This window comes from Diplotaxodon limnothrissa, linkage group LG3 (assembly GCF_057381915.1).
Source record: "Diplotaxodon limnothrissa isolate DT_005_m linkage group LG3, D_limnothrissa_male_GT1.1, whole genome shotgun sequence".
NCBI classification, from domain to species: domain Eukaryota; kingdom Metazoa; phylum Chordata; class Actinopteri; order Cichliformes; family Cichlidae; genus Diplotaxodon; species Diplotaxodon limnothrissa.
Window position 1 is genome coordinate 59,903,817 of NC_140598.1, and position 24,729 is coordinate 59,928,545.

The 24,729-nt window shown below is 41.2% G+C and overlaps 4 protein-coding genes across 5 annotated transcripts; 2 read left to right on the forward strand and 2 right to left on the reverse strand.

The window, feature by feature from the left end:
• Nucleotides 1-278: 278 nt before the first annotated feature.
• Nucleotides 279-4,952, forward strand: badb (BCL2 associated agonist of cell death b). Its single transcript, XM_085351010.1, has 4 exons — nucleotides 279-419; nucleotides 1,092-1,238; nucleotides 2,276-2,496; nucleotides 2,598-4,952. The coding sequence occupies exons 2-4, from the start codon at nucleotides 1,100-1,102 to the stop codon at nucleotides 2,712-2,714; spliced, it is 477 nt and encodes a 158-aa protein (XP_085207136.1). The 5' UTR covers nucleotides 279-419; nucleotides 1,092-1,099; the 3' UTR covers nucleotides 2,715-4,952.
• Nucleotides 4,953-5,523: 571 nt separating this feature from the next.
• LOC146636715 (uncharacterized) lies at nucleotides 5,524-6,894 on the reverse strand. Its single transcript, XM_085351011.1, has 5 exons — nucleotides 6,606-6,894; nucleotides 6,334-6,479; nucleotides 6,029-6,168; nucleotides 5,786-5,944; nucleotides 5,524-5,703 (listed from the first exon to the last, which is right to left on the reverse strand). Exons 1-5 carry the CDS (start codon nucleotides 6,848-6,850, stop codon nucleotides 5,524-5,526), a joined length of 870 nt encoding a protein of 289 aa, XP_085207137.1. The 5' UTR covers nucleotides 6,851-6,894.
• A 1,004-nt stretch (nucleotides 6,895-7,898) lies between these two features.
• majin (membrane anchored junction protein) lies at nucleotides 7,899-18,970 on the forward strand. Of its 2 annotated transcripts, none has more exons than XM_085351013.1 (9): nucleotides 7,899-8,009; nucleotides 9,817-9,855; nucleotides 9,954-10,029; nucleotides 10,215-10,313; nucleotides 10,920-10,936; nucleotides 11,189-11,319; nucleotides 15,424-15,490; nucleotides 18,387-18,451; nucleotides 18,925-18,970. In XM_085351013.1, exons 1-9 carry the CDS (start codon nucleotides 7,899-7,901, stop codon nucleotides 18,968-18,970), a joined length of 651 nt encoding a protein of 216 aa, XP_085207139.1. The 2 variants fall into 2 exon arrangements, with proteins under 2 accessions (XP_085207139.1, XP_085207138.1); XM_085351012.1 differs by having other exon boundaries at nucleotides 7,899-7,999; nucleotides 9,810-9,855; nucleotides 18,384-18,451.
• A 1,525-nt stretch (nucleotides 18,971-20,495) lies between these two features.
• gpha2 (glycoprotein hormone subunit alpha 2) lies at nucleotides 20,496-24,094 on the reverse strand. Its single transcript, XM_085351014.1, has 3 exons — nucleotides 23,986-24,094; nucleotides 20,694-20,878; nucleotides 20,496-20,600 (listed from the first exon to the last, which is right to left on the reverse strand). The coding sequence occupies exons 1-3, from the start codon at nucleotides 24,092-24,094 to the stop codon at nucleotides 20,496-20,498; spliced, it is 399 nt and encodes a 132-aa protein (XP_085207140.1).
• Between the last annotated feature and the right edge of the window lie 635 nt (nucleotides 24,095-24,729).

The following is a 24,729-nucleotide window of genomic DNA, read 5'->3' on the forward strand; positions in this document are numbered from 1 at the left end:
AGACTAACTGTAAAATTGCAGTACTTTTAATTTAAGAGCATTTTTTATGCAACCTCGGTATTATTTATTGTGTGGGATTGTAAAAGCGGGACTCTTAAATATAAAGTTTTATTATGCAATTTTACTAGAAATCCAGCAGTTAAAAAAAATGCGGCGGCTCTTGGAGTTAATTGGTACTGCGCATCTACGCTGCATATTACGGTAAGCCGGTGAGACAAACAAAGGCACAGCCCAGTCCTAGCTCGCAACAGTGACGTCAGCGCGCCGCTGCGGTGCAGTGACGCGCGGCGATTGGGTGAGCGCGGAGCTAAAGTGTGCAGTAGAGTAAAAAGACAAGAGGCGGACAACAACAGCTGCGACCGTATGAAGCAAACTAAAGACACACTCGCACTTTTGAGGCTCACACGATAAAGATTCGGGTAAGGAGTCGTTTTTTGTGGAGTCATTTCCTTACAAACGCTGCTAGCTAAGGTTGGCCGGAGCAGCTTCCGCCCTTAAGGAACTTTCTTTTGTCCTCTTCAGTCAACAACAAAACAAGCGAGAGAGTGTGTTTACCGAAGAAGAAGGTGTATTGGTTAATTTAGCAACAGTCAAGTATCAAATCCTTATTAATAACACCAAATACAGGCCCGTGTTGTCAAAACAAGTCTGGTATCTTGTGGGTAGTTAAAGTGAAATACCTTTGGACCGGCCAGTATCAGAGGCATTAAAAAGAAAGATATAGCCCGCTGGGTGTGCTCTGTGGCTGTTCCATCGATACAATGAATTATCCCATTTTACGAGTCTTAGGTATATTTACACATAATTGGGTAATGTGTTATATGACAATAAAATTGCACACTTGCAATATAGCAACTTTTTGCAGTGCAGTCTTCTGTTAGAATAAGATGTAAATTTAAAAAAATAATCAATTTATCATTGTGGGGTTTTTTTCTATATCTGCTTGAAAGGTCAAAGGCAGAGCAACGCCAGTATTAACCTGCTGCGGTCATAACAATATTGATCTGTTATGTGCATGCACTTAAGGACACACTGTCATTTCTTTAACCGTTTTTGTCGTTCATATTTCCAACACCACCCTATCTCTCCAGATGTCAGGATGGCTGCAAACTTCAAAAATTCAGACAGTGATTCAGAGGCATCAGAGGAGGTAGGGGAAGGAGAAAACCAACAGTCAGCAGGACAAGCTCAAGAAAGCAAGCCCCAGACGCTTTCCCTTCCTGTAACCAAAACGACAGGTAGGAACACAAAATAAATTGTCTGATATACGGTGGAATAGCCAACCCCTTTGGACCATATCAACACTTAAAATTGTGCATAATTAGATTTGTGGATTAGTGATAACTCCCCAGCTCACGCGTTCAGATGTGGTCACTTTGCACCCGGTTTCCAAAACAACAGCCAAGGCCACAATGCTTGAGGCTTTCAGGCGATCTCCCACAAACCAGAGGGTGACATCGCTGTGGCTTCCTCTTTCTGTTATGTACAGTTTGAATCACGAGGTAGAACTGGGGGGGAAGCAAGGGATGTCCTTATTACAGTATGATATTAATTTTGGTAAGCAAACAAAAAATAGACTTAAAACACACTTGCTGAAAAGCTGATTGGTTTGTTTGTGTCTTTTAGTACAACCCAACCAGTGGCACGCACTTGGCATGAGGGGTGCAATTATGCGAACAGATTAAAACACTGTTTTTTTTTGTATATGGTTGTAAACATGTTTATAGCTGCAGTATTTATTTTTTTTAACTGTACTTTAAGAGGGCAAGCTGTTGGGACTTGTGCACTGGCTTTACTGTTCAGCCCTGGATGTTGCACCTTGTTGTATGTTGTGGATTAACTGAGCAGAAGTTCTGATGGCAAAACATATATTGCAGCATACGTTACCACAGCCTGCTCTAGATGAGATCCCCCCCACCCCTTTATTTAGCCATTTCTTGGCTGTATCTGTAGAGAAGTTTAGAATATATCCTTTCTCCTTATTTTTCTTGAGATGCATTCTGGGGTGGGACATTAAAATGAGGTTGCGTTGTAAGCTAACCTGTTTTGCATTTTGAATTGCTTCATTCAAAGCACTATAGGAGGATGTTTTGGCTCTTTTTTTACCGTGCAGCTGAAAAGAGCCAAAATAACAGTGTACAATAACAGTCGCTGGTCGCAGAGACAACTAATGATTTAAATTCCTCTATTCCTACATTACTCTTTATTTCCTCCTTTCTATCTGCCTTACATTAAAACACTCTGAACCCATCTCACTTTTCCTTTTTCCATTTAGCTGCTGGAAGGCTCAGGGTGAACTCAGAGTCCCACACTTCCTCAATTGCCAGGGATGAGGAGCTCATGGCTAGAGGGGAGGATGAGGTCTGTACTCCCACAGAGGGAGACCCATTCAGGCGAAGGTCAAAGTCAGCTCCCCCTGCTCTGTGGGCTGCCAAGAAGTACGGCAGGCAGCTTCGACGAATGAGTGACGAGTTTGACAGCTTACTAGATAAAGGGGTAAGAATGGGAGTGAGTCAAGGCTTAAATTAGTTTTTTGGGGGAAAAAAGATGGTGATGATAGGTTGCTAACTTGACATTGTTCCTCTTTCACTGTGCAGGAGATGAAGGTCAAGAAGCTGCACCACTCTAAAACCTGGTGGAGCTATCTCTTTAGTCACCAAGAGACTGAAGGAGAGAACAACCATCTTGAAAACCACAACCAACGCACTGAGTAAGCACTGAGAGGACAAGGATACAAGGTCCGGAGGAGCGGATTGGGGAAACTGTAGCCGAGAGACAATATTTAAGATCAGAACAAGACTGAAGAGGATTTGGCTCGATCAAAAAGAGTGGGACGTGCAGTAAAAAGCAAAAAAGTACATGTTCAGTGAATCCCATCATAGTCATGCCATTTTATGTCATTGTTAACTACCTTTAAATAGAACTTTTGTACTCGTGTTGAGTGTGGTGTAAACAATGTTATTGGGAAGTCCACTGTGGAATTGAAAGGCAGTGATGAGGAGGAACTGCTGCCGGAATCCTGCAAAACGGATAAAAAGATGGGCCGAGAGAGGGGCTATAATCTCTTCTAAACACACAAACAAAGCCTTGTTTAGTCGTAGAAGAGACGCTCGGTTTAAAGACGCTTAGCATTACAGTTGTCTCTCACATTGACATTGCACGGTGTGCTGTGTATGGAGAGAGGAATAACACCTGACTACTGAAGGCCAAATTGAATGCTGTTAGATTTTTTTTTCCTTCCTGCTTTCCTCATTTTCATGAGGAAATCTCCAGAAGCTGTTCGTGTTTGACTTGCACGCTCATATTGTGCCAAAACGATCTGCCAGCAACAGGAGACAGTACTTTTTTCTTTCTTTCTTTTTGGCATTCGGTTTAGGCCTCTTCTTAAACAACTGTACTCAACTATCATCTGCTTTATATCACAAATTTATCCCAAAAAAAAAAGGAAAAATCTTTTACAAGGACAATCTCTGATGCAGAAGTAATATCTTTTTTTGTAAAACTTCAGGGATAATAGCTGAGGGCGTTAAACAGTAAGGCACAATCCAATATGAATATGTTTTTAAAGCCTTGGACGAGCATAAACAAACAATTGAAATTTTTATGTGTAAATATTTTAACATTTTATGAAATGGTAAAGGGTGGGGAGGGGGTGAGTAAGATGGTTTAGCCAGATTTTATTAACGAGGTTACCGTGCTGTTAAGCTCGGCTAACCCAGCAATAGGCAGTGTACAATCCATGGCTGTTGTGATAAATGTTGCGTGCTGAGCTCTCGGTGCATGGGTGAATACAGAGTCCAGTCACATTAAAAATGAGGGATTTCCACTTGCTTTTTGCTTGAAGGATTTTCAGGAGAAATCACATCCTGATGTTTTTTGTTGTTTATTTTGTTTTTAATCAGTTTAAATGTGAGTTGATCACTTTGACCTGTAAGGGGATGTGATTAAAATGGGCTCATAAACTCTCATGCCTTAGCTTTAGAAGTGCTGATCTGATGCCAGCTTTGCTGGTGTTTTTTAGGCACGTAAGGCGCATAATATATATGCTTTATGGAAATTCTAACTAAGGGCAAAGATCAGCATTTCTGTGCAGCTCGGTAAACATGAGTGGGCTACTTGTGGCTTGTTTATAAATACGTGATTGCTGAAAATGATAGTGGGTTTGTTCAAGTTGTCTTATTCTTCCTTCCTCTCGACTTGTAGCGTTGAGTTGTGAAGTGCTCGGGTGTGCAGGCATTTATATGGTTTTCAAATTCAAAAATATATATATGCGTATATAAATATATATAGCTTGGTTTTTAATCAGAGAATTCCAGACAATCAAACGGTGGCAACTTTACCTGACACTCATCCTGTTCTACCATCCTTTTGGTCACATGTGTCTTGACTGGTCATTTGTCAAATTTAAACTACTTCCCATTATAAAAAAGGGATGAGGAGTTTTCTGATATCAGATTTCTAGAGACACGAGTGTTTAAGCAAGAAATAGCATTTTGCATTTTAACACGTTAGACCCATGTTATCTAATTGCAGGGAGTGCACACACAGTTTTGAGAACTCTGGGTCAGATTATAAAGCTTTACTCTGCTGAAAATAAAGATCAGATGGAATTTAAATGAATTTAATGTTGCAAAGAACTGCCTTGAATATGCTGTGACCTGTGACGCCGCATAGCCAGCCTCGTCTGTTTACCCAATTACAGCCTTAAACTTCACTGCTCGCTTTCACAAGTTACACTCAGAGGAAAAACAGAAAGCACAAAAATGTCCCGGTGCATTTACTGTCATGAGATTTTTAAGTGACACACGCGTACACTATAAAATGGCTGATGTGGAGTTTGGCAACTCTTTTTGACTTTAAACATCCGTGACAGTGAACACACCCCAAACCTGCCTGGGCACCTGGATTTTTTGCAACCATCCTTAGTATTACTTGAATCTGGAGATGTGTGTGTGGAGAAAATAAAAATTTAATATTACTTTTTTTTTCTTATTTTGGTTTCTTTTTCAGTTTTAATGACTTGTAAATGTATTTTCTCTACAACTGTGAAAACTCTGGTCTAAATAAATAATTTTAAGAGAGCTTTTAAAAGGTATTTTGTTCTTTTAATTGTCTTTACACAGGTTTAGAAGACCTTTGAGTTATGTTCAATGGAGATTTCTGGTTAGTCAAAGATATTAGGCAAAGGAAAGGCAAGAGATTATGAAGAATAAGGAGCAACAGTTAAACTGACAGATATGTAAAAGTTTTCGTTATCCAATAACAAAGGGAAAGGTTCTCACTAAGACATGGCTTATGGTTGACAATAAAGTCATGTGATGGGTGACGTTCCATAGATTTAGAGTTCATACCACAATATGCTGTATTTTTGTCTTGAAATTAACAAAGTGTCGACACAAAACTTGTAACAGCTTTAAAAAAAAACAACCCAACCCCCCCCCCCCAAAAAAAAAAACAAAACAAAACAACTACCACTGTAAAACTGAAGACAAAAAGGCATCATGGAGGACACAAGCTGGTGTTTCAGGCGACCCCTGACGGATCCCAGCAGTACTTCTGTCCACAGTCCAAAGCTGACAGTCTGTCCATGTCTGCGTCGCTCAGTGTAAAGTCAAAAAGTCTGGCGTTCTCCTGTATTCGGTCTGCGTTTGATGACTTTGGGAGCACAGCGACACCCTGCTGCACCGCCCACCGCAGCAGCACCTGAGGAGAGGGACAGAAGAACCTTAAAATGTTTGCAATAAAAACAAAGGTATACCCAAGATAGCAGAGCGAGTGGGCTCACTTGTGCGGGGGTGCGTTGGCACTGCTTTGCCACCTCCAGGACCACAGGGTCAGTAACCAGATCTCCTTGGCCTAAGGAGGAATATGCTTGGAAACAGACTCCATACTCCTCACAAACACTCTTCAGCTCTGCTTGGCACAGACGTGGGTGAAACTCTACCTGAAGAACACAAAAAAAAAACGTGAGATTTCAAACAGCTGCTAATGTCTTTCACTGTCCTCCATTCAAACTCCTGCACTGTACCTGTAGAACTGCAGGGGGGACTTTGCAGCTCTGCATTAGTTCTCTCATGTGAGCCACTGTATAGTTGGACACTCCAATGGCCTTCAGCTTCCCCTGGCCATGCAGCTCCTCCAGCGTGGCCCAACTCTGAGCTCGGTTTCCTGGGATCAAATATTTATTAGGACCTCATCTCTGCCGTTACTCAATGCCTGCTATGTTGCAGTGGAGGAATGAGAGAAGACAGCTTGAATGGGTTTTGTGCAGTTAGTGCAGCAATGAAATATAGATCACTCGAAACACCTGGAAAAAAAAAAAGTGGAGTCTACCTGGGTTGCTCTGATCAGCCACTGCTAGACCCTGCGTGCCAGGCCAGTGAATCAAATAGAGGTCAATGTAACCCAAGTCCAGCTGAGACAGGCTGTGAAGGGCACCTTCCATAGCCCGCTCACCCTGATCCTTAGGGCCCAGCTTACTGAAACACAGGAAGAGAAACAGGGATCTGAATGAGCAGCGCAACACCTCAAGTCAGCTTTAGAAGCCCCAATGTGTTCTCTTAGAAATCATGTGTCAACTTATGCTTTAGAAGCCTGTGCATCACCTGGTTATGAACACATCCTGTCTGGTCAAGCCATGCTTGTGCAGGAGCTCCCTCAGGGATCGGCCCATGTCGGCTTCATTCCGGTAGACGGCTGCACTATCAAAGGCCCGGTAACCCGCAGCCAGGGCGGCATCCACGGCGCGATACACTTCTTCAGAGCCGTGCAACTTGTAAGTCCCCAACCCCAGGAGGGGCATTTGAACCCCAGTATTCAGGGTAACAGAGGAGGTGGTGGTGGACGACATCCTGGACTGCAAGGCCCTTCTTTACTTTGCACCCTGTTAGGAATAACTGGTTTGCCAAGCTCTATCAAAGACGGATAGAGAAAGTGAGTTTAGCTGGTTTTCTGCTGCCCTTTGCCCCATTTTGTGTGTTACATCACTGGAAAATTGCTTGAAAGCACTTCCTTAAACTTGGTAACAATACAGATTTTATCTTGTTCCACTAGAGACTTTTTGGTGCTTCTCTAACGCAAAATAAGAAAGGCAAGCAACACGAAGATGTAAACTAACATCACTAATTTAGCTGGTCACAGTGTATGAAGACTATGACACTTGAAGAGCACTTTTAATAATTTCTGTAGGCAGACACGTGGACATTACAATGCAGGAAGGGGACGGTATACTCTAATATATAAACAATTTTACGTGAAAAATATTTCCACCCCACCTTTTTTTCACCTCAAGTGACTTCTTTAGGAAAGGCGGTGCATACACTGGCAGTGTCCTCTCAAAGAAATTACTAACAAGTTATAAAGCAAAGGTAACTTCCAGCATGAGCACAGTTTCCTACTACTAGCTACCATATGTGGTCAGCTGACAGTCACGTGACAGTTGGGTCGGTTTTCGCCGTCACCATAGTGACACCTGCTCTGACACTGTGGATTGGAAGAAGACGTGAGGGATCCAACGAATCACAGCAGCCCGAGCGGCCGGAAGGCGGGAATATATCCTGCTCAGCAAATCTCGAGACGAATCAGACGTTTGATTGACGGATACAGATTTAACTGTTCACGGTCTGCTTGAGGTCGGAGATAACCCAGTGAACGAGGTAGCGAATTCGAGGTCGCAATTTTAAGCATTAGACAATACGGTAATTAAAAAAAAACTAAAGCGAGAAAGAAATTTTGTTTTTCTAACATATGTAAGGACAGTACTGCATGTGAAATCTGCCCTGTATAGCTATCTGAACATTTTCTCCCTGCTGTATTTCCTATTGAATCCTCACTATAACAATGAATACATGAATTGGCTAATTTTCTCATTTTATTTCCTAAGCTCATTTAGGTCGACTATGCCGTTGCAGGCCTTCTCATTTCCTCTCCCAGAAACTCGATTCTTTAAAGCAGGGAGTTTCATCTACAAGTTCACGATCAGAGGAGGCTCCAGCTACAGGCAAGGCAGTGTTATACACAGTGTTTCGTACTCAGGCTCTAGTTTATATGTGTACAGCTCAGAAAAATGAAAGGAAGGCTTTTTAATCAGAGTATAGCTTAATATTAGCTAAACTTCAGCAATATTGATGTGGTCAGTTAAACAGCAGATGGGGTTGTTAATTAGTTTCAGCTGCTGCAGTGTTAATGGAATTAACTAAAGGTTCACAACAACTGGGCGACAATAAGACAACCCCCAACACAGCAACGGTGTTAGAGGGTGGACGTCACTGACATTTTTCCCCTCCTGATCGTTTGTCACTATTTTTTTTAACTAGTTTTGCATCTGGCTAGTATCACTGTCACTGCTGATAGCATGAGTTGATACCTGGACTCTACAAAAGTTTCACAGGTAGCGAGACTCCTCCAGGATGCCCCGACATTCTCGGGCTTGCATACAAGCACGTAGGGGCCATGCAAATTACTGGGTACCATTTTGAGTTGCTCCAATGAAATTTCGGCCCATTTTCAGAGTTTTTCGAGTTCAGTTACTCTCTAGGTTGATAATTTTCATTTTCAGGAAATTCTGCATGCTTTCATTCCTAATACACGACTCAGTCAATATCAGTATAGTTATCAAGCATCGTAGTCACAGTGAGAGACAACTGTAATGCTAAGCGCCTTTAAACCGAGCGTCTCTTTAGTCTTCTACTAAACAAGGCTTTGTTTGAGATCTGATGTGTTTTCAAAGTGTTCCTGTGATTTTTGTGATTAGTGCATTTTGCCTCTCTTCAGTATAGAGAATGAACCAACGTCACATCCCCACATAAAAAAGCAGAAATAAACATGGTAACAGTCGAATCCTAATTGTGTGCTAGTGAAGACTTTCTTGTTTGCTCGTTTCTTAGTAGTCTTTCTCCAAACCAGAATGAGCTTTACTAGCATTTTCAGCTATGAAATACTTTAACTGTGTCTAAGCCTGAGACGATTCCACTTCCACGTGTATGTCTTCAAAGCAGAGCAAACCTGCAGCACAGCTTCAAATCAGTACACGCGCTGCAGAGAAAGTAAGGATTCAGGTTGCACCTACCTTTTTTCTTCTTGCCACGTGGGACATCCCTTTTCCTTTGATAGTCTAAGTTCTTTAAAGCACTGTAAAATGTTTTCAATCCCCAAATCAGTTGGGGAAACAGCTGTGCTTCAAGCTTTGATGATTTCCGTGCTTTTAATGCCACTCTTTATAAGGGTTTCTGTTATATATCACGATATATGATTCCTGGCAGTTATTTTGATCAGCAAAAGAGAAACATATCTCACTGGAGCTGTATGTCTATATTCCAGGATAATGCCCCATAATAAAAGTCTGAGTGATCCTTGATTCTGCCTTAAAGCTATTTTCTGTTATTTAAAATACAACATACATGTTTTTTTTACACATTTAAAGCCCTGCAGCACTTAACCGTTTCTATTTCTGTCAGGACAACTTTAATCAAAATATTCTCACCACAGTGTGTCATATTTGGTCGTACAGTATGGCTCTGCTCTGGTGTCCACCCATACTCTATCAAAGCAGCAGCAGCAGCAGAACCTCAGTGGTAACAGAGGGGGTGGAGGTGGGTTGCAAAGAAGCTTGCAGTCATCGAAAACTATTCATGCTGAAATGGTTTAAATAGCACAGTTCGTATGGGAATTCCAAGCAGGATGGCCAGGTTGATAAAAAGCCTTTAGTGACACGATAGATATTATATTTAACCTTACTGCTTTTGTAATAAGTTGACAACTTCTTTAAGAGAGAAACTTTATGTGAGCATCAAATGGGTGTGTCTCAACAGCCAACAGGATGTTATGGGAGAAGTCGCCTTCAATCAGGAATTAGAGGTAATTGTGGATCCTTCTCAGCACCCATGTGTTCTTTCACACACTGTTCTTTTTTAGATCCTCTTTTCATGTTTGTGCCTCTTCTTCTCTGTTTTAAGGAAATTATTAGAACCGTTCTTGGCAACCTGGATGACCTTCAGCCCTTCTCCTCCACCCATTACATCATCTTTCCTTGTATCCTTCACCTCTGCATCATCTCTGCGTTTAAGCGCCTTTCATCCCTCAATTTGACCCATTATTTCTCTACCTATGCTACTAAACTGATATAATACAGTCCATAGGTATGTAATAAGGATCACAGAAGTCAAAATGTGAATGGTAGCTCCCGCCTGGTGTATTTTGTTAACTGTAGCTGTCAGATAAGAAACAGTGGGAGAGTGTGTGCAAACATGATGAGATGAATCTGAGCATCTACCCTTTCACTCTTATCCTCTACCTGGAGAAAAACATGCAGAACGGTGAGGGCAGCTGCACGTCTGCTGGATATCTTGCAGCTTTAAAGCTGACGTACTAACATAACACACTATAAAGTAAAGGAAGCTTCAACTAAACTGACTTTCACCTTTTTTTTTTTTTTTTAAATTATGTTTTAAGGACAGAATCTGGGAAGAGAGATTTAATTCGTCACCCTTATTTATCTTTTTGTGTCATCAAAAGCAAGATGCAAGCAGAGGCATGGACGAATACTTTATAGAGGTTTATCAGTTTTCTATTCTTTATTTTATGCCACCTTGTTGCTTCTCCTCTGTCCATCTCTTAAGGATGACTCCACTTCATCTGACAGATAAAATATGTCAAATGGCCCATAAAATATAACAATACATCATAACACAGCTATATTGTGCAATACCTAATATTAACTGTTTTCATTTAAAATTATGGCTCCAAAACAAAAAAATTCTTTCCCTGTTGGTTTACACCTGCCTTCTTTATAACTCATCTTTAAGACACGAGGAAATAAGGGAAGGAATCAAAGAGAGAAAATCTTGGGAAATGAGAACAATGATCAAGGATAGTGTTCAGGGATGATGATATCTCATGTCAGTTTATTTGTGTTCTTTCAGGATCTCAATCAGTGGAGGTGAGTGGATTATTATGTTACTCACAAGAGTACACGAGAGAATGTTTACATTTTATATTCAAACTATTAAACAAAGAAATATATGTTGCTGTGGTTAGTGCCGAAAAGTTCTGCTCTGAACACATAGTTTAAAGTTAAAATCAGTGACTAGATGAAAGGTTGTATGATGTTTTCCTTATAATATAATAGAGTGCAATCAGGTAATACAACAGTACAGTCGAGCTGGGAAGTCATTGAAGCGTCTTTCTGTAGGAGAATGATGTAAGGCAGCACATCCCTTCCATTCCTGAGCCTCAGTTAAAGAGAGATTCACCACTAGAGGAGGCCATACTAAAGGACTTAATCAATGACACGGAGGCCGAAAACAGGGTGGCAGTGACTGGGTGAGTGTTCTCTCTCTACATACATCTCTCACAAACTGCATTTGCTCCATTTGTAACATTTAAAATTGTCTTTGAAAATGTAAAAATTGCATATCTTCAACACTCACCTGGTTCTCTTGTGACAAGTTTTATGCTAATGGAAAACAGCAGAAGTTGCACTTGGTTTGAAGTGAAATGGTGAGCTAGTTGAAGGTGGCGAGAGAGCAGACACATAGTTAGCTACTCCCCTAAGTTGGGCATAATAAACCCACCACATACTTTAACAGGCCAAATAAACGTGAGATGATGGGTGGTGGGAATGAACAAAGAAGTAGAAAAACGAACCGGCAGCAATACAAAGCTGTGGTACAACCTGGAATCGTCTTGGAAAGCGAAGATGGCACAACAGAAGAAGTGGACCGCCAAGTTCACAACGAGACACTCCGAGTTTGGCTTGCTACAATCGGTAGAGACATAAAAGACCTTACGCAAGAGCTAAAAACCGAACTAAGCACTTTGAAAGGCAAACTGAAAAGAGAGTTAAAAGAAGAAATTGGTGCTCTTCAGCAGAAACTTGAGCGCGAGCCAACTGAGCATGTAAACAAACTATAGACGTAGAAGGTGAGCCTCACTGAAGCCCGGATGCACATAGCAGATGGAGTTTTATCTTCAAAGCTGATGTTCGAAGCAGGAAAAATGAAAAAGCGTAACGATTTGAGTGAGTCTAACAAGGACCAAACTGTGATGGCTGGATTACTGGGTCAGAACGTCTCCAAAACTGCTGCTCTTGTAGGGTGTTTCCGTCTGCAATGGTCAGTATCTATTAAAGTGGTCCAAAGAAGAAACAGTGGTGAAACAGAGACAGGGTCATGAATGGCCAAGGTTCGTGGGGAGGCTGGCCTGTGTGGTACGATCCAACAGACGGGCTACTGTAGCTCAGATTGTGGGAAAAAGTTATTATTGGTTCTGATAGACAGTTGTCAGAATACACAGAGTATCACAGTTTGTTTGCATAACCACAGACCAGTCAGGGCAGAGCTTTAATCTCAATGTGTAACATACCGACGATGTGTCACACCCCTAGGTGTCACATAGTAACGAGAAAGGTACCCTTCCGTGTCCTTATCAAACGCTTTGTGTTGTCAATTGAATCCAATAGAAACATGCTGATAATTTGTCACAGTCATCGGTATGTTCCACGTTGGGATGAGAGCGTGTTGGTCAGGGTGTCCATGGTGGCCCCTGTCCACTACTGAAAGTACCAACAATGGGCATGTGAGGATCAGAACTAGACCACAGAGCATTAGGGCAAGTGGCATGGTCAGATTCCACAGCACACCTTCACGGGTCTGGTGAAGTCTGTGCCTCGACAGGTCAGGGCTGTTTTGGAACCCAAAGGGGGACAGATTTGACTGGACAATTTAAATCGGACCAACACAACAACAACAACAAAAAGCTGTCCAGTTCTGCTTCCTCTAAATTAGATCCAGCTCTAGATTTAAAACCAATGCAAACTGCAGAATAACATTGTTCTAATCCTGACTTCATGGATTAATCCGTTTGCTCCCTGTACATTTTATAATTGATTTTAAGATAATAATAACTTCTAAAGCACGCCCGGACCTGCCCTCTGCTTCATCTGAGCCAGTCACAGCGTTAGATCCACGGATGGAGCCTTTCCAAAGTCAAGTTTTCAGTCTGAAGGTCATCATCCTTTTTCAATTGGGGCCTTAGAAGAGGACATAAAGCTTGTAGAGTCAGTTCCTTTAAGGACTTGCTTTTTATGTGATGACATCTTTTATCGCCCTTTTTCTCACTTTTTTTCTATTGATTAACATATTTTAGTCTTCTGGTGTATTCCTTTTTTATTTAATCGTTATAATTATTATTGTTATGATGATTATTATTATATAGGATCGGCTCATAGCTGACATACTTTTGGCTATCTGGAGGACTGCACCAATGCACATCTTGTAGCTTCTGTATTGGCTCTGTGTACACGCAGAGCTCGACAAAGGGTCACCCAGTGGGGGCCTTAACCCTCGTTTAGATTTACTCTATTTCAGGTGAAATAAGGTGACTGAGTCACTGAGGTGACTGACATAGGTAAACTTTCTCGGAAAGAAGCCAGTGCATATTTTTGTGTTCTCCTTCGGAGTCCATTTATGTTGCTGTTATAAGACGATGCGAACAATAAGAGGACACTTGTTCATACAAGTATTATACACGCACAGTTTAGGGATCAAACTGTGCTCATAAAATCACTAAGTCATTCATTTTGACGACCACTTTGTTTCACACACACAAACGCACGCTTCAGTGGTTCTTGCAGTTATGAAACAGGCAAGAGGCGCCACCTCAATCACTCTGACAGTCAGATCAGTGGGGCGAAAATTATTATTTGAAATGTGTGCACACACATAAACAAGGTCTCGTGTTCCATCTAGTTTGTTTTAACTTATGTAAACAGAAGTGTCTCCTTTTTAAAACTCAGGAAACACACACACACCCTGCAAACGGCACAGCCTCAAGCTTCAGAACCAATTCACAGGAAATAAAATTTCACTGAGATTTTTAAGCCTAGTCTTGAAAGTAGAGATAGTGTCTGTCTCCCGAATCCAAACTGGAAGCTGGTTCCACAGAAGAGGGGCCTGAAAACTGAAGGCTCTGCCTCCCATTCTACTTTTAAATACTCTAGGAACAACAAGTAGGCCTGCAGAGCGAGAGCGAAGTGCTCTAATAGGGTGATATGGTACTACAAGGTCATTAAGATAAGATGGGGCCTAATTATTTAAGACCTTGTATGTGAGGAGCAGGATTTTGAATTCAATTCTGGATTTAACAGGAAGCCAATGAGGGGAAGCCAAAACAGGAGAAATATGCTCTCTCTTTCTAGTCCCTGTCAGGACTCTTGCTGCAGCATTTTGGATTAACTGAAGGAGGGAGTTTTTAGGACTTCCTGATAAAAATGAATTACATCTCTACTGTTTTCTTGTGAAGCAGGATCAGTTATAGTTAGGCTCTCAATTGTATTTTTAACACAAGCCACCATTGGTTCACTTTTCTCTTTTCTGGGCCTTGACTCTAAATGATGGTTATTTTCAAGCCTCTATGTATCTGGATTTAGAAGTTCTTGTTTTTTGCACACAAATCATATAAGCACTGCTGTTTTTAAGATTTCTGGCCAATCGGAAGCTTTCTGAACCAGAAAGTTTCCTTAGTCACAAGAAAAAATGAATAGTTTAGTGCCCTTAAGGGCGCTTGTAGAGTTTCTTTGTACTTGCTCACTGACCTAATATAGTGTGGATGGCAGATTATGTTAGATCTAAAGATGTACAAGGATATTTCATGGAAGGTTGGCTTTTTTTTGACATGTACTATTTTGATAAGCAGACACTTGATCCAGTATAAGGAAGCAGTTAATGATGAAGCTTATGCGCAAATTTCATACACAACTGGCATTGTGTAGTTATTTGCTCACATGGCAAAGTACTTCCACTACATTTCTCCCACTGTAATCTACACACTTCCATGTGAGCTGAACACAAATTTCAAAAGACCAGGCCTCAACGACAGAGATGTTTGCTGTAGTGAGACAGCTGCTCATCAGAAGAACCTCAAAGCAGCTGTAAAGCCAGTTGAAATTTTGATTGCTTGTTCCTCTGCCTCAGGGACTGGGTCAGGTACTTGCATTCACTGATCGTACTACGGTTTGTGAATAATAGCAAAAGCATTTAAAGGTTATGTAAGGCCTTGTTTCTAAAAACTGAAGTAGACATGGAATTGGACTTTTTAACAACATCCTAAGCAAATACGCAAAGGACTGAATGCTGATAGATGGGCTAGATTTAAATCCTATTTTGAATCCTCAAATGTATCACCTTAATCTGTGGAGCCACTATTTGCTTGTTAAAATAAAAAAATCAAAGGCGAACATTTTCCATTTGATGACAAAGGTATCGATCTGTGGTGGCCGAGCGAGCATAACGCACACTTAAACGATCACACCAACACACTTAAATCAGGACAATTATTGCCGAGGCAACCAAAACTGACTGACAGATCTTCTTGTATTTATAATAAAGTTCCTCAGATACTTGAAAGTTGTCTGTGTCTAAATTACAGCAAGTTGGACTTGGTCAGTGAGCACTCTCAGGGAAAGACCAAAGAAGATCCAGGACACGTTGACAAGGTGATCCTTTCCAGTTCGACGTTTTACTCGTAACTTCTGATCGATTCTCACACTCTTCCGTGTAAAATTGAAGCGTCAGTCATTGTTTAGAGTTACGATTCCAACGCTTCAAACTCTAATGTCAGTCTTGTAACACCCTTTCATTTCCTCTCTGACACACACACTCTTGTAGCATCTTTGTTTTTATTGCAGCCCGAGGCTAACATTAGCGCAGACAGGTAGGATAACTAGTGTCATTAAGGTTAATAATAGCATTACATCAGACACAGAACTCTGTAATTGTGTGCATGTGAGAGAGTGGTGATGTGCTTTGGTTTAATTAGCAGTAAAATCCAAAATTACCCCTCTCTCCGTTCCTTTCTCGTTCATGCCCTTTCATCTAACCTGATCCTCTGTTTCTACATTTGTCCACTCTGTCTTTTTCCACCTCTCGCTTCTGTTCCTTTTTTTCCCCTTCAGCATTTGTTTCAAGTGGAAAAAATGATTTAAACTTGTTATGTCAGCCCTTTGAGTTATTATTGTCTTAACGCTGAGAAGGAAGTGTCGATACAAGTCTGCAAGCTTTAAAAAGAATTATGTTCGAACGTTGTGGTCTTGATGATGTTAATGTACATACGAGCTTTAAGAGAAGGATGGCAAACATTTTTATGAAATTAATTTCAATTTAAACTAATGTTGACTGCAAATTTGTGGTTATTTTAAGGCCGTAGTTTGCTTTTTACATGTAGTTTTAGTAACCCAGGACTTGTCTGTGAAGGTTCTCAGTCATCCAGGTCATCGTAGTCAAAGGAGCTTGCAAAGAAAAGTGTCTGGACTTCTTTAAGTTGCTTGAAGACGTTTCACCTCTCATCCGAGAAGCTTCTTCAGTTCTAAGGTCAAATGGTGGGGAGTCCCAGATTTAAACCTAGTGGGAGTATCCCCTCGCAGAGGGACAAAAGGACCCCCTGATGATCCTCTAATCGCCTGAGCCAAGGTGTGAAACTGGGTGTGGGTCCCAATCAGCCAGGGTTTCGGGTGTGTTCATTGTGAAACCTGGCCCCACCTTATCATGCGAATTCCTGAGGTCAGATGGCCCAGGATGTGAGTGGGCGTTAAGGCGTCTTGGGAGGGATCTCAAAACTGGATTATAGATGGCAGACAGTTGGTGTGGTAAACCACCGCCTCTGTTCAAAGATGGTCGCTCACAGTGGACATAGATGGCTTCTTTCACTCCTCTCTGTTCAAAAATTGGATGCCAATGTTCACATTTTGGACAAAGAGGACAGATGGTTTGAAAGAGGAGTGAAAGAAGCCATCTATGTCCACTGTGAGCGACCATCTTTGAACAGAGGCAGTGGTTTACCACACCAACTGTCTGCCATCTATAATCCAGTTTTGAGTTCCCTCCCCAGACGCCTTAACGCCCAGTCCCATCCTGGGCCATCTGACCTCAGGAATTCGCATGATAAGGTGGGGCCAGGTTTCACAATGAGCTCACCCGAAACTCTGGCTGATTGGGACCCACACCCAGTTTCACACCTTGGCTCAGGCGATTAGAGGATCATCAGGGGGTCCTTTTGTCCCTCTTTGGGGACGATACTCCCACTAGGTTTAAATCTGGGACTCTCCACCATTTGACCTTAGAACTGAAGAAGCTTCTAGGATGAGAGGTGAAACGTCTTCAAGCAACTTAAAGAAGTCCAGACACTTTTCTTTGCAAGCTCCTTTGAATAACCCAGGACTTCACTTACTGAAAGAATTTTGTGGTCGCATTTGGCTGTTTCTGTTCACCGAAACAGCCAAATGTGCACTTGCTGGTCACCTTATTACTGTTCAGTAAACCTTGCTACTATCAGTTTGGCTCAGCTTTTGCCTTCAGAACTACCTTAATTTCTCATTACACAGATTCAACAAGGTGCTGGAAAGATTCCTCAGAGATTTTTCTCTGAGTCTTTCACATGACAGCATCACATAGTTGCTACACATTTGTTTGCTGAACATCTGTGATGTAAGTCTCCTGTTCCGCCAGATCCCAAATCTACTCTATTGGATTGATCTGGTGACTGTGGAGGCCATACGAGTACAAAGAACTCATTGTCATGTTCAAGAAACCAGGTTGAGATGGTTTGAGCTTTGTGACGTGTTGCGTTATCATGCTGGGAGTAGGCATCAGACGATTGGCTCACTGTGGTTGTGTACCAATGGATGTGGTCAGCAACAGAATTCAGAGAGGCTGTGGCGTTTAAATAATGCTAAAGTAGTACTACGAGACCCAAAGAGTACCAATTGTGTACCACTAACACCAACTTGAGCCATTCATATAAGGCTGGAGGGATCTATACTTTTATGTTTTTACACCACATTCAGACCAAGTTGAATTTTGCTGCAGAAATCAGACTCATCAGACCAGACAACATTTTTCCAATCTTCAATTGTCCAGTTATGGTGACCTCATGAATTGTACCCTCAGTTTCCCATTATTAGCTTACAGGAGTGGTACCTGGTGGGGTCTTCTGCTGCTATAACCCATCTGTTTTAAGGTTCCACATGTTTAGCTTGAACTTCAGCAGGTTGTCTGGACCATGTCTTCACGTCTAAAGCCATTGAGCGATGCAATGTGATTGGTTGGTTACATATTTGAGTTAACAAGAGTTGAAAAAGTGCACATAACAAGTTGGCTGTTGAATGGACCACTGAAAACCTCATACTGGCTTAGTTAATGCATCTCTTCCTATGCCCTTTTGTGGCTCTGTCCTGGTCAATTCACATACTTGAACATTTTAGATTTGTTTTGGGGGTATTTGGGTTTTTTATGCTTTTTGGGGTTATATCACCATATGGGAAAAGTGGTGAAAACAAGTTATAGCAGGTGTGTGTTATTTATCTATATTTTCTTCTCTTTTTTAAATAAAAGCAGCCTGAGATAGTACTGCAGGAGCAGGGGACACCTGTGAGACCAGGATTTCTGAAGCAGCTGGCCAGGTCAGTATGACAGTGCAGTGCCAACACCATCAGTAGAGTTTTTCCTTGAATGCTGCAGGCAGACACAGCAGGGTAACAGTCAGACAGTTAATTGATTTTTTTACACCCAGGGGAGAAACAAGAGCTGATTTGTACGGTCGATCTGCTGATAAAATAAGATGTCAAAGATTACAATGGGTTGGGAAGTCCCACTCTGCAGGAATGCTGTAATTCCTGTGCATGTAAGCACAGAAATTACAGTATTCCTGCGAAATGCCTGCTCACAGTCGCCCGATGTCCTTAGGCATATCAAGGACTGACATGAGCATGTTCTGAACGAGCATGCCAAACCATTTAACAAGTCTTTTCGTGGTGGTAATGAAATACGGTAGCAGCTCTGTGGACTGAGCCCAAGAACCCTGTCTTAATGTTATCAAATGTGCATTTCGTTCACTGCAACAATCTCTAAAAGTCTTTGTTTTTTTTCTTTGCAGCCATGTCTTCCCTTTCTCATTGTTCGTCAAAGATCCAGAGAATTAGAAAAGCATTTCCTCAGTAATATTACCAACTGAATTGTTTATTGATATGATGCGTGTACAGTGAGTCAGTGATGAATGAGGTTCATAGGAGCACAAACTCACTCAACATTTATCACTTAATTCAAGGCTGAATTTAAAGTTAAGCTTAGGGATAGAGGTTGTGGTTAGGCATGTTATGTGACCGCTTAAGTTTATTTGTGCGTGGTTGTTAAGAAAAAAAAAATAGAAAATTCACAGAAATTATTTTAAAGTTGCAGAATAGAAATTTATTGACATACAGTTTCATTACAAATTACACAGTGCATTGTTCCTCTTTTTCATTTCCAACATTCTTTGGTTTCATCAATAGATATTATTTACAAAATGACTTTAGTTCAGATTCTTAAATATAAATAAATTGTGTACATTCTTTGGTCTCATGACTGTGATTAGTGGTTACTACAAGAATGACATTCCTCATATATTTGAGCTTTACGTTGTTTCCAAAGACGGTATTTCAACTTTTTTGTTAATCGAAGTCAACAAAGACATGACTCGACTGTTTTATCGACTGCTATGTTTTCATTCATTTTATATTAAAGTCATTCTAAATCTGACTTTCGGTTCCTGCGAGTTTGATTATATCTGTGTCCTGACACTTGCTACTGAGTCACAAAGTGTGATGAAAGATGATTGAATTATGAAGTGTTTGCCAAGCCTCAAAGCCCCGAGGCAACACTATAAAAATGTTTAGTTTGTGTGCAGTGTGTGTGTGACAGAATGGTTTCTACAGCCTAAACTCAAAGCATGTCAATCAAGTTTCTCTTACATCACATTTTACACAAAAAAACTAACAGCACATTAAAAAGCGTGAATTTTTCATCCAGTAATAAAGTAGTTAGATCTGTAGCCAGAGAATTTACTGTCTACAATTTCAGGGTGTCGTGGTCATTAGTACGTTTAGTACTGCCGGGAGCTTTTCTATTTTGGATCTCTTGTTATTTCATTTCCTGTTATGCTCATTTTCGATCTTGGACTTTACTAGAGTAGCTTTGCATGAATCACATATCAGATTAATCTTTAATTATCTAATACTGAGCCTTGGTGCAGCCCCTCAGCTCTTCTGCTGTCAGAAATAAGTCGTTTTAGCTCCTCCCCCTCACCTCAGGCTCACTTTGTTCTGATTGGCTGTCTGTCTTAAACAAAAGATTTGAATTGTGTGCTATATATGTAAACTATATATATGTTTATAGCCAAAACTCTGTGCTTCTGATGACCATATTAAGGATGAGTTTAATTAATATGAGCGTCCACCACTAAAGCAAATTATATATATTTCACAAAATTAAGGGAAAGCATAATAGGTCCACTTTAGTGAAGGAGGCCCTGCTATGAAAGTACCATATTACAATGTCAGTTAAAGTTAATTTTGTTCAAACAAGCCAAAATGGACAGAAAAAGAAAAGTTGTCAGTATTTTACTGCCTACACTGTAACCTGGTTTCTCATTGTGGTTAACATTAGTATGCAGTATAATATCATTGTGTATCAATAGCGTGATTTGCGGCACATGTCACAGCGACACGCCTTCGCTGTCAGGATCTCTATTTCGTCATGGTGACGACCCTGCGGGCAGTCCAGGCGAACTTTGACCTAAGTGAAGAGAAGCCAAAGAAAATGAACAACAGTAAAAATGAAGCAGTAGTTGCTCCTATAATTGTTTCTTCAACATCTCCCACCTCTTACCTTGGCGTCCTTGCTAATGGTGCAGCATCGTGAAGTGGAAGTGATGTTGTGGGTGAAGTTGGAGGCCATCAGTACTGAGTATCTGGATGGAAAGGCACTGGACTCACAGTAGCCCACGCAGGCGTAGACCAGATGGGTGCCTTTACATGTGCCGCGACGGTCACTGCGGATGGTCACGTTGAAGGCTGGAGGAGGGGGAAAAGTACAGGTTTGCAGATCCATGCAGGAATTTAAGACTAACCAATAGCTCACTCCCAAAGAATCATGGTCTTTGATATGCATTCCCACTAAGTCCAAGAGTGCTTAGTTATGTCCCACTGTCATACAATGAAATGCATAAGAGTTCTCAATGTGTACATTTTCTCACCACTAGATATCAGTAGATTGCAGATTCCAATCAACTGAGTTCTGTTTTCTTACCTCTCCCAATTCAAGGCAAGGCAAGGCAAGGCAAGTTTATTTGTATAGCACAATTCAACAACAAGGTGATTCAAAGTGCTTTACAGAGACATTAGAAACAAGAACAAATAAAAAGCATGATTTAAAATTGAATAAAACAAGCAAATAAACTAACTAACTAATTAACAAACAAACAAACAAACAAACAAACAACAGTATATAAAAGCAAAACAGACAAAATCAGAACAATAGATAAAATCAGTAGTTAAATGTAAGTTTTGAAATTTAAGCTTAAAGTGTGGATTTGGTGCTTTATTCAAATGCAGCTGAGAACAGGTGAGTCTTCAACCTGGATTTAAATAAACTGAGTGTTTCAGCTGATCTGAGGCTTTCTGGGAGTTTGTTCCAGATATAAGGAGCATAAAAGCTGAATGCAGCTTCTCCGTGTCTGGTTCTGACTCTGGGAACTGATAAAAGACCGGATCCAGATGACCTGAGGGATCTGGATGGTTCATACTGGGTCAGGAGGTCATTGATGTATTTTGGCCCTAAACCATTCAGAGCTTTATAGACCAGCATCAGAACTTTAAAGTCTATCCTCTGACGGACAGGCAGCCAGTGTAAGGACCTCAGAGCTGGACTGATGTGGTCCACGTTTTTGGCCTTAGTGAGGACTCGAGCAGCAGAGTTCTGAATGAGCTGTAGTTGTCTGACTGATTTTTTAGGTAGACCTGTAAAGATGCTGTTACAGTAATCAAGCCTACTAAAGATGAATGCATGGACTAGTTTTTCCAGGTCCTGTTGAGACATCAGATCTTTTATCCTTGATATAATCTTGAGGTGATAGTAAGCTGACTTTGTTATTGTCTTAATGTGTTTTTCTAAGTTTAGGTCTGCATCCATCACTACACCCAAATTTCTCGCCTGGTTTGTGGTTTTTAGATGTATAGATTGAAGTTCTCTGGTGACCTGTAATCGTTTTTCTTTGGCGCCAAAGACTATTACCTCAGTTTTGTTTTTGTTTAGCTGGAGAAAATTGTGGCACAACCAGTCATTGATTTCCTCAATGCATTTACCAAGAGCCTGTACAGGGCCTCGGTCTCCTGGTGACATTGTGATATATATTTGTGTGTCATCTGCATAGCTGTGATAGTTTATTTTGTTGTTGTTTATAATCTGTGCCAGTGGGAGCATGTAGATGTTAAACAGAAGGGGTCCCAAGATGGAACCTTGGGGAACTCCACATGTGATACTTGTCTGCTCAGATTCAAGTGCATAGTCCTTGCTACGGTGGCTGCTGTAGGACAAACGGCCAAAAAAACATTCAATTTAGACTGAGCTGATCCGTTTGGACTGAATCCATCCGGGAGTTTTTCCCTATCTGTGGAAGGCTGCCATTTCCACATTTCACCTCACCTGCCAATGCCATGTGAAAAGTGTCCAACTTTATTTACACTGGGAGACGGTATAAAATTTGTGAACAAAAATTTGTGAAAATCATCCCATACAAATCATCATTCTTGCTTCTGAAGAATATTACTGTGGTGATTTGTGAGGATATGCTAAACTTTGCCACCCTTAACTACTGTACTGTCTATTAGCTATTGTTAGCCTCTATCAGCTACTATTTGCTGACAATAATAAAACTTTCTTTGAAGTGACACTGGTGCACTTTGGCGCTTAGTGAATTAGCACTAATATGTTGTGAGAATGTAATGGACACTCAAGCTTAGCATTAGCTGGCGTAATGCTTTGGTGTACTGCAAATGTGGTGGGTCTCTGGCTACATGGTGGAGCACGGTGGTTTCCACCAACTTCAGACCAGTTCCTATGTATTTTTAATGCATGAATTATAAGTTTATGAGAAGGCAGCATTGGGCTGCTCCCAAGTAACCTTAGGTAAATACTGAACCCTAAGTTGCTCCCCAGTGCGTCCATCAGTGTGGGAATGTTAGACAGAAAGCACTTAGGTAGAAAAGGTATAGAAAACAAGTGCATATATGAATGAATGAATAAATGAGACATGTTGTATAAAGCATTTTGAGTGCAGTTAATAGAAGAGCACTATATAAGAACTAGTCCATTTACCTTTTATTACATACCCCCCCCCCCCCCCCCCCCCCCCCCCCCCCCCCAAAGAAAAAATGCTGAGTGTACTTTTTAAGTCCACAATGAAAATGTCAAAATGATATTTTGACCTGGGACAGCCTGGCGTCCTGTAGAGTGTACCCAGCTCATGCTATGGCAGCTGGGATAAACTCCAGAACCCCGCGGGGCCGCTGAATTGGATAAGTGGAAGAAAGTGGATGTATGATACTTTGACAAGTACATACAAATTGATTGTGGGACTATTGTTTCTCGGTCATGTTTATAAATGCAAAAGCCTATAAGTCAGTTTAAATCAGACCTCAGTCTCTGAGGTTATTCATCCATGAAAAAGTAAAATACGTTAAAATAAAAAAGATCCAAACCACAATTATGAAAAGTATGGTTTGGCACTGTCAGGATAATGCTGCTAGAATAGGACATAATTTAAGTCTGTGAGGATTTAATGCTAAAAGCTAACTTTGAACAAAAAAGTATATCTAAGTGGACACTGCAGCAACACCGAACTGTTTCCATTCTGGTTGGTGAACCTATATTTGAAGAAAAACACCCAAAATTTGGTTCCTGTTTGGTTTACAGTTTGGAAAGGGGCTACAGTGTCTGCTGAGAAACAGCCCACACTGGAAGAGGTTTGGGAATTGAATATCGCATAAAACTGTGCAGCCAAAGGTGGGGTAATTTCCGTAGTATGAGCATACTGAATCCGCGAATCATCTGTGAATTTCTTCTGGTTACCTCTTCCACAAACTTTAGACCTGGAAACTGAACTATACAGTTCAAAACTTACGGTAAAGGTGACAGCCTGGGGTGAGGACATCGGAGCTCCAACCAATAGAAGAGGAGAGCAGCAGGAGTGAGATCACTGGTAGGGCCAGCAGGCAGAGATGTGAGGTCATGCACAGCGACATCTGAATGGTTCAAACAGAGGGATACGTTAAATGTTGCTACAAGAACCCAGGAAAGAGAAAAAGTGTTTTGTCCCCAGCTTTTAAGGAAATCATGCAAAATGCACAGGGCCAGTGGTTTCCGATCCTTGGCGCAATAAATCAGAGCAGCCTCAGGACGGCTCAGAATGATTATTGCTGCACAAAAGAGTTTTTCAGCTTTGTCTTATTTTATTGCCTGGTTTCCTGTAAAATCTTGGAGAGTTTAACCTCTTTAAGCCGAGCAGGCATTGTTTGGTTTTGAAGAACATGCCAAAAAAAAAAGTTGGAGCCAGTCATTACGTCACTTAAATCAGATTTGCATTTGGTCTTCTGGGCCATGAAGAAGCCACGATGCCTTTTTTAAAATCTTCTCAGGATGAACTTTCCCCTCAAATGAATGGCCTCCTGAGAGCCTCCTGCTCTTTCTGCCAAGGTGGTTTCCCATCCTGCATGTCTGCCTGTGTGTCACTCGGTTGAGTAACGGCTGATGTGAATAAAGACAACACTGTCTCTATCTTTACAGTCTGCTTCATTTAACAGGTACCCGCTGACGCACGCACGCACTCCGTTTAAGTTCACAGAACGTACACAGCCACAAATATATA

Bases quoted from the DNA above. Each gene is read 5' to 3' on its own strand.
- badb (XM_085351010.1), top strand. From the start codon at position 1,100: ATGGCTGCAAACTTCAAAAATTCAGACAGTGATTCAGAGGCATCAGAG. The intron at 1,239-2,275 runs GTAGGAACACAA...TTTTCCATTTAG, and splicing joins TCCTGTAACCAAAACGACAG to CTGCTGGAAGGCTCAGGGTG. The intron at 2,497-2,597 runs GTAAGAATGGGA...TTCACTGTGCAG, and splicing joins ACAGCTTACTAGATAAAGGG to GAGATGAAGGTCAAGAAGCT.
- LOC146636715 (XM_085351011.1), bottom strand. From the start codon at position 6,850: ATGTCGTCCACCACCACCTCCTCTGTTACCCTGAATACTGGGGTTCAA. The intron at 6,480-6,605 runs GTGATGCACAGG...CCTGTGTTTCAG, and splicing joins CAGGATGTGTTCATAACCAG to TAAGCTGGGCCCTAAGGATC. The intron at 5,945-6,028 runs GTACAGTGCAGG...TGTGTTCTTCAG, and splicing joins TCCCCCCTGCAGTTCTACAG to GTAGAGTTTCACCCACGTCT.
- gpha2 (XM_085351014.1), bottom strand. From the start codon at position 24,094: ATGACCTCACATCTCTGCCTGCTGGCCCTACCAGTGATCTCACTCCTG. The intron at 20,879-23,985 runs GTAAGTTTTGAA...CCCCTCCTCCAG, and splicing joins CCCAGGCTGTCACCTTTACC to CCTTCAACGTGACCATCCGC. The intron at 20,601-20,693 runs GTAAGAGGTGGG...CTCTTCACTTAG, and splicing joins CCATTAGCAAGGACGCCAAG to GTCAAAGTTCGCCTGGACTG.
- majin (XM_085351013.1), top strand. From the start codon at position 7,899: ATGCCGTTGCAGGCCTTCTCATTTCCTCTCCCAGAAACTCGATTCTTT. The intron at 11,320-15,423 runs GTGAGTGTTCTC...TCTAAATTACAG, and splicing joins AACAGGGTGGCAGTGACTGG to CAAGTTGGACTTGGTCAGTG. The intron at 15,491-18,386 runs GTGATCCTTTCC...AAATAAAAGCAG, and splicing joins ATCCAGGACACGTTGACAAG to CCTGAGATAGTACTGCAGGA.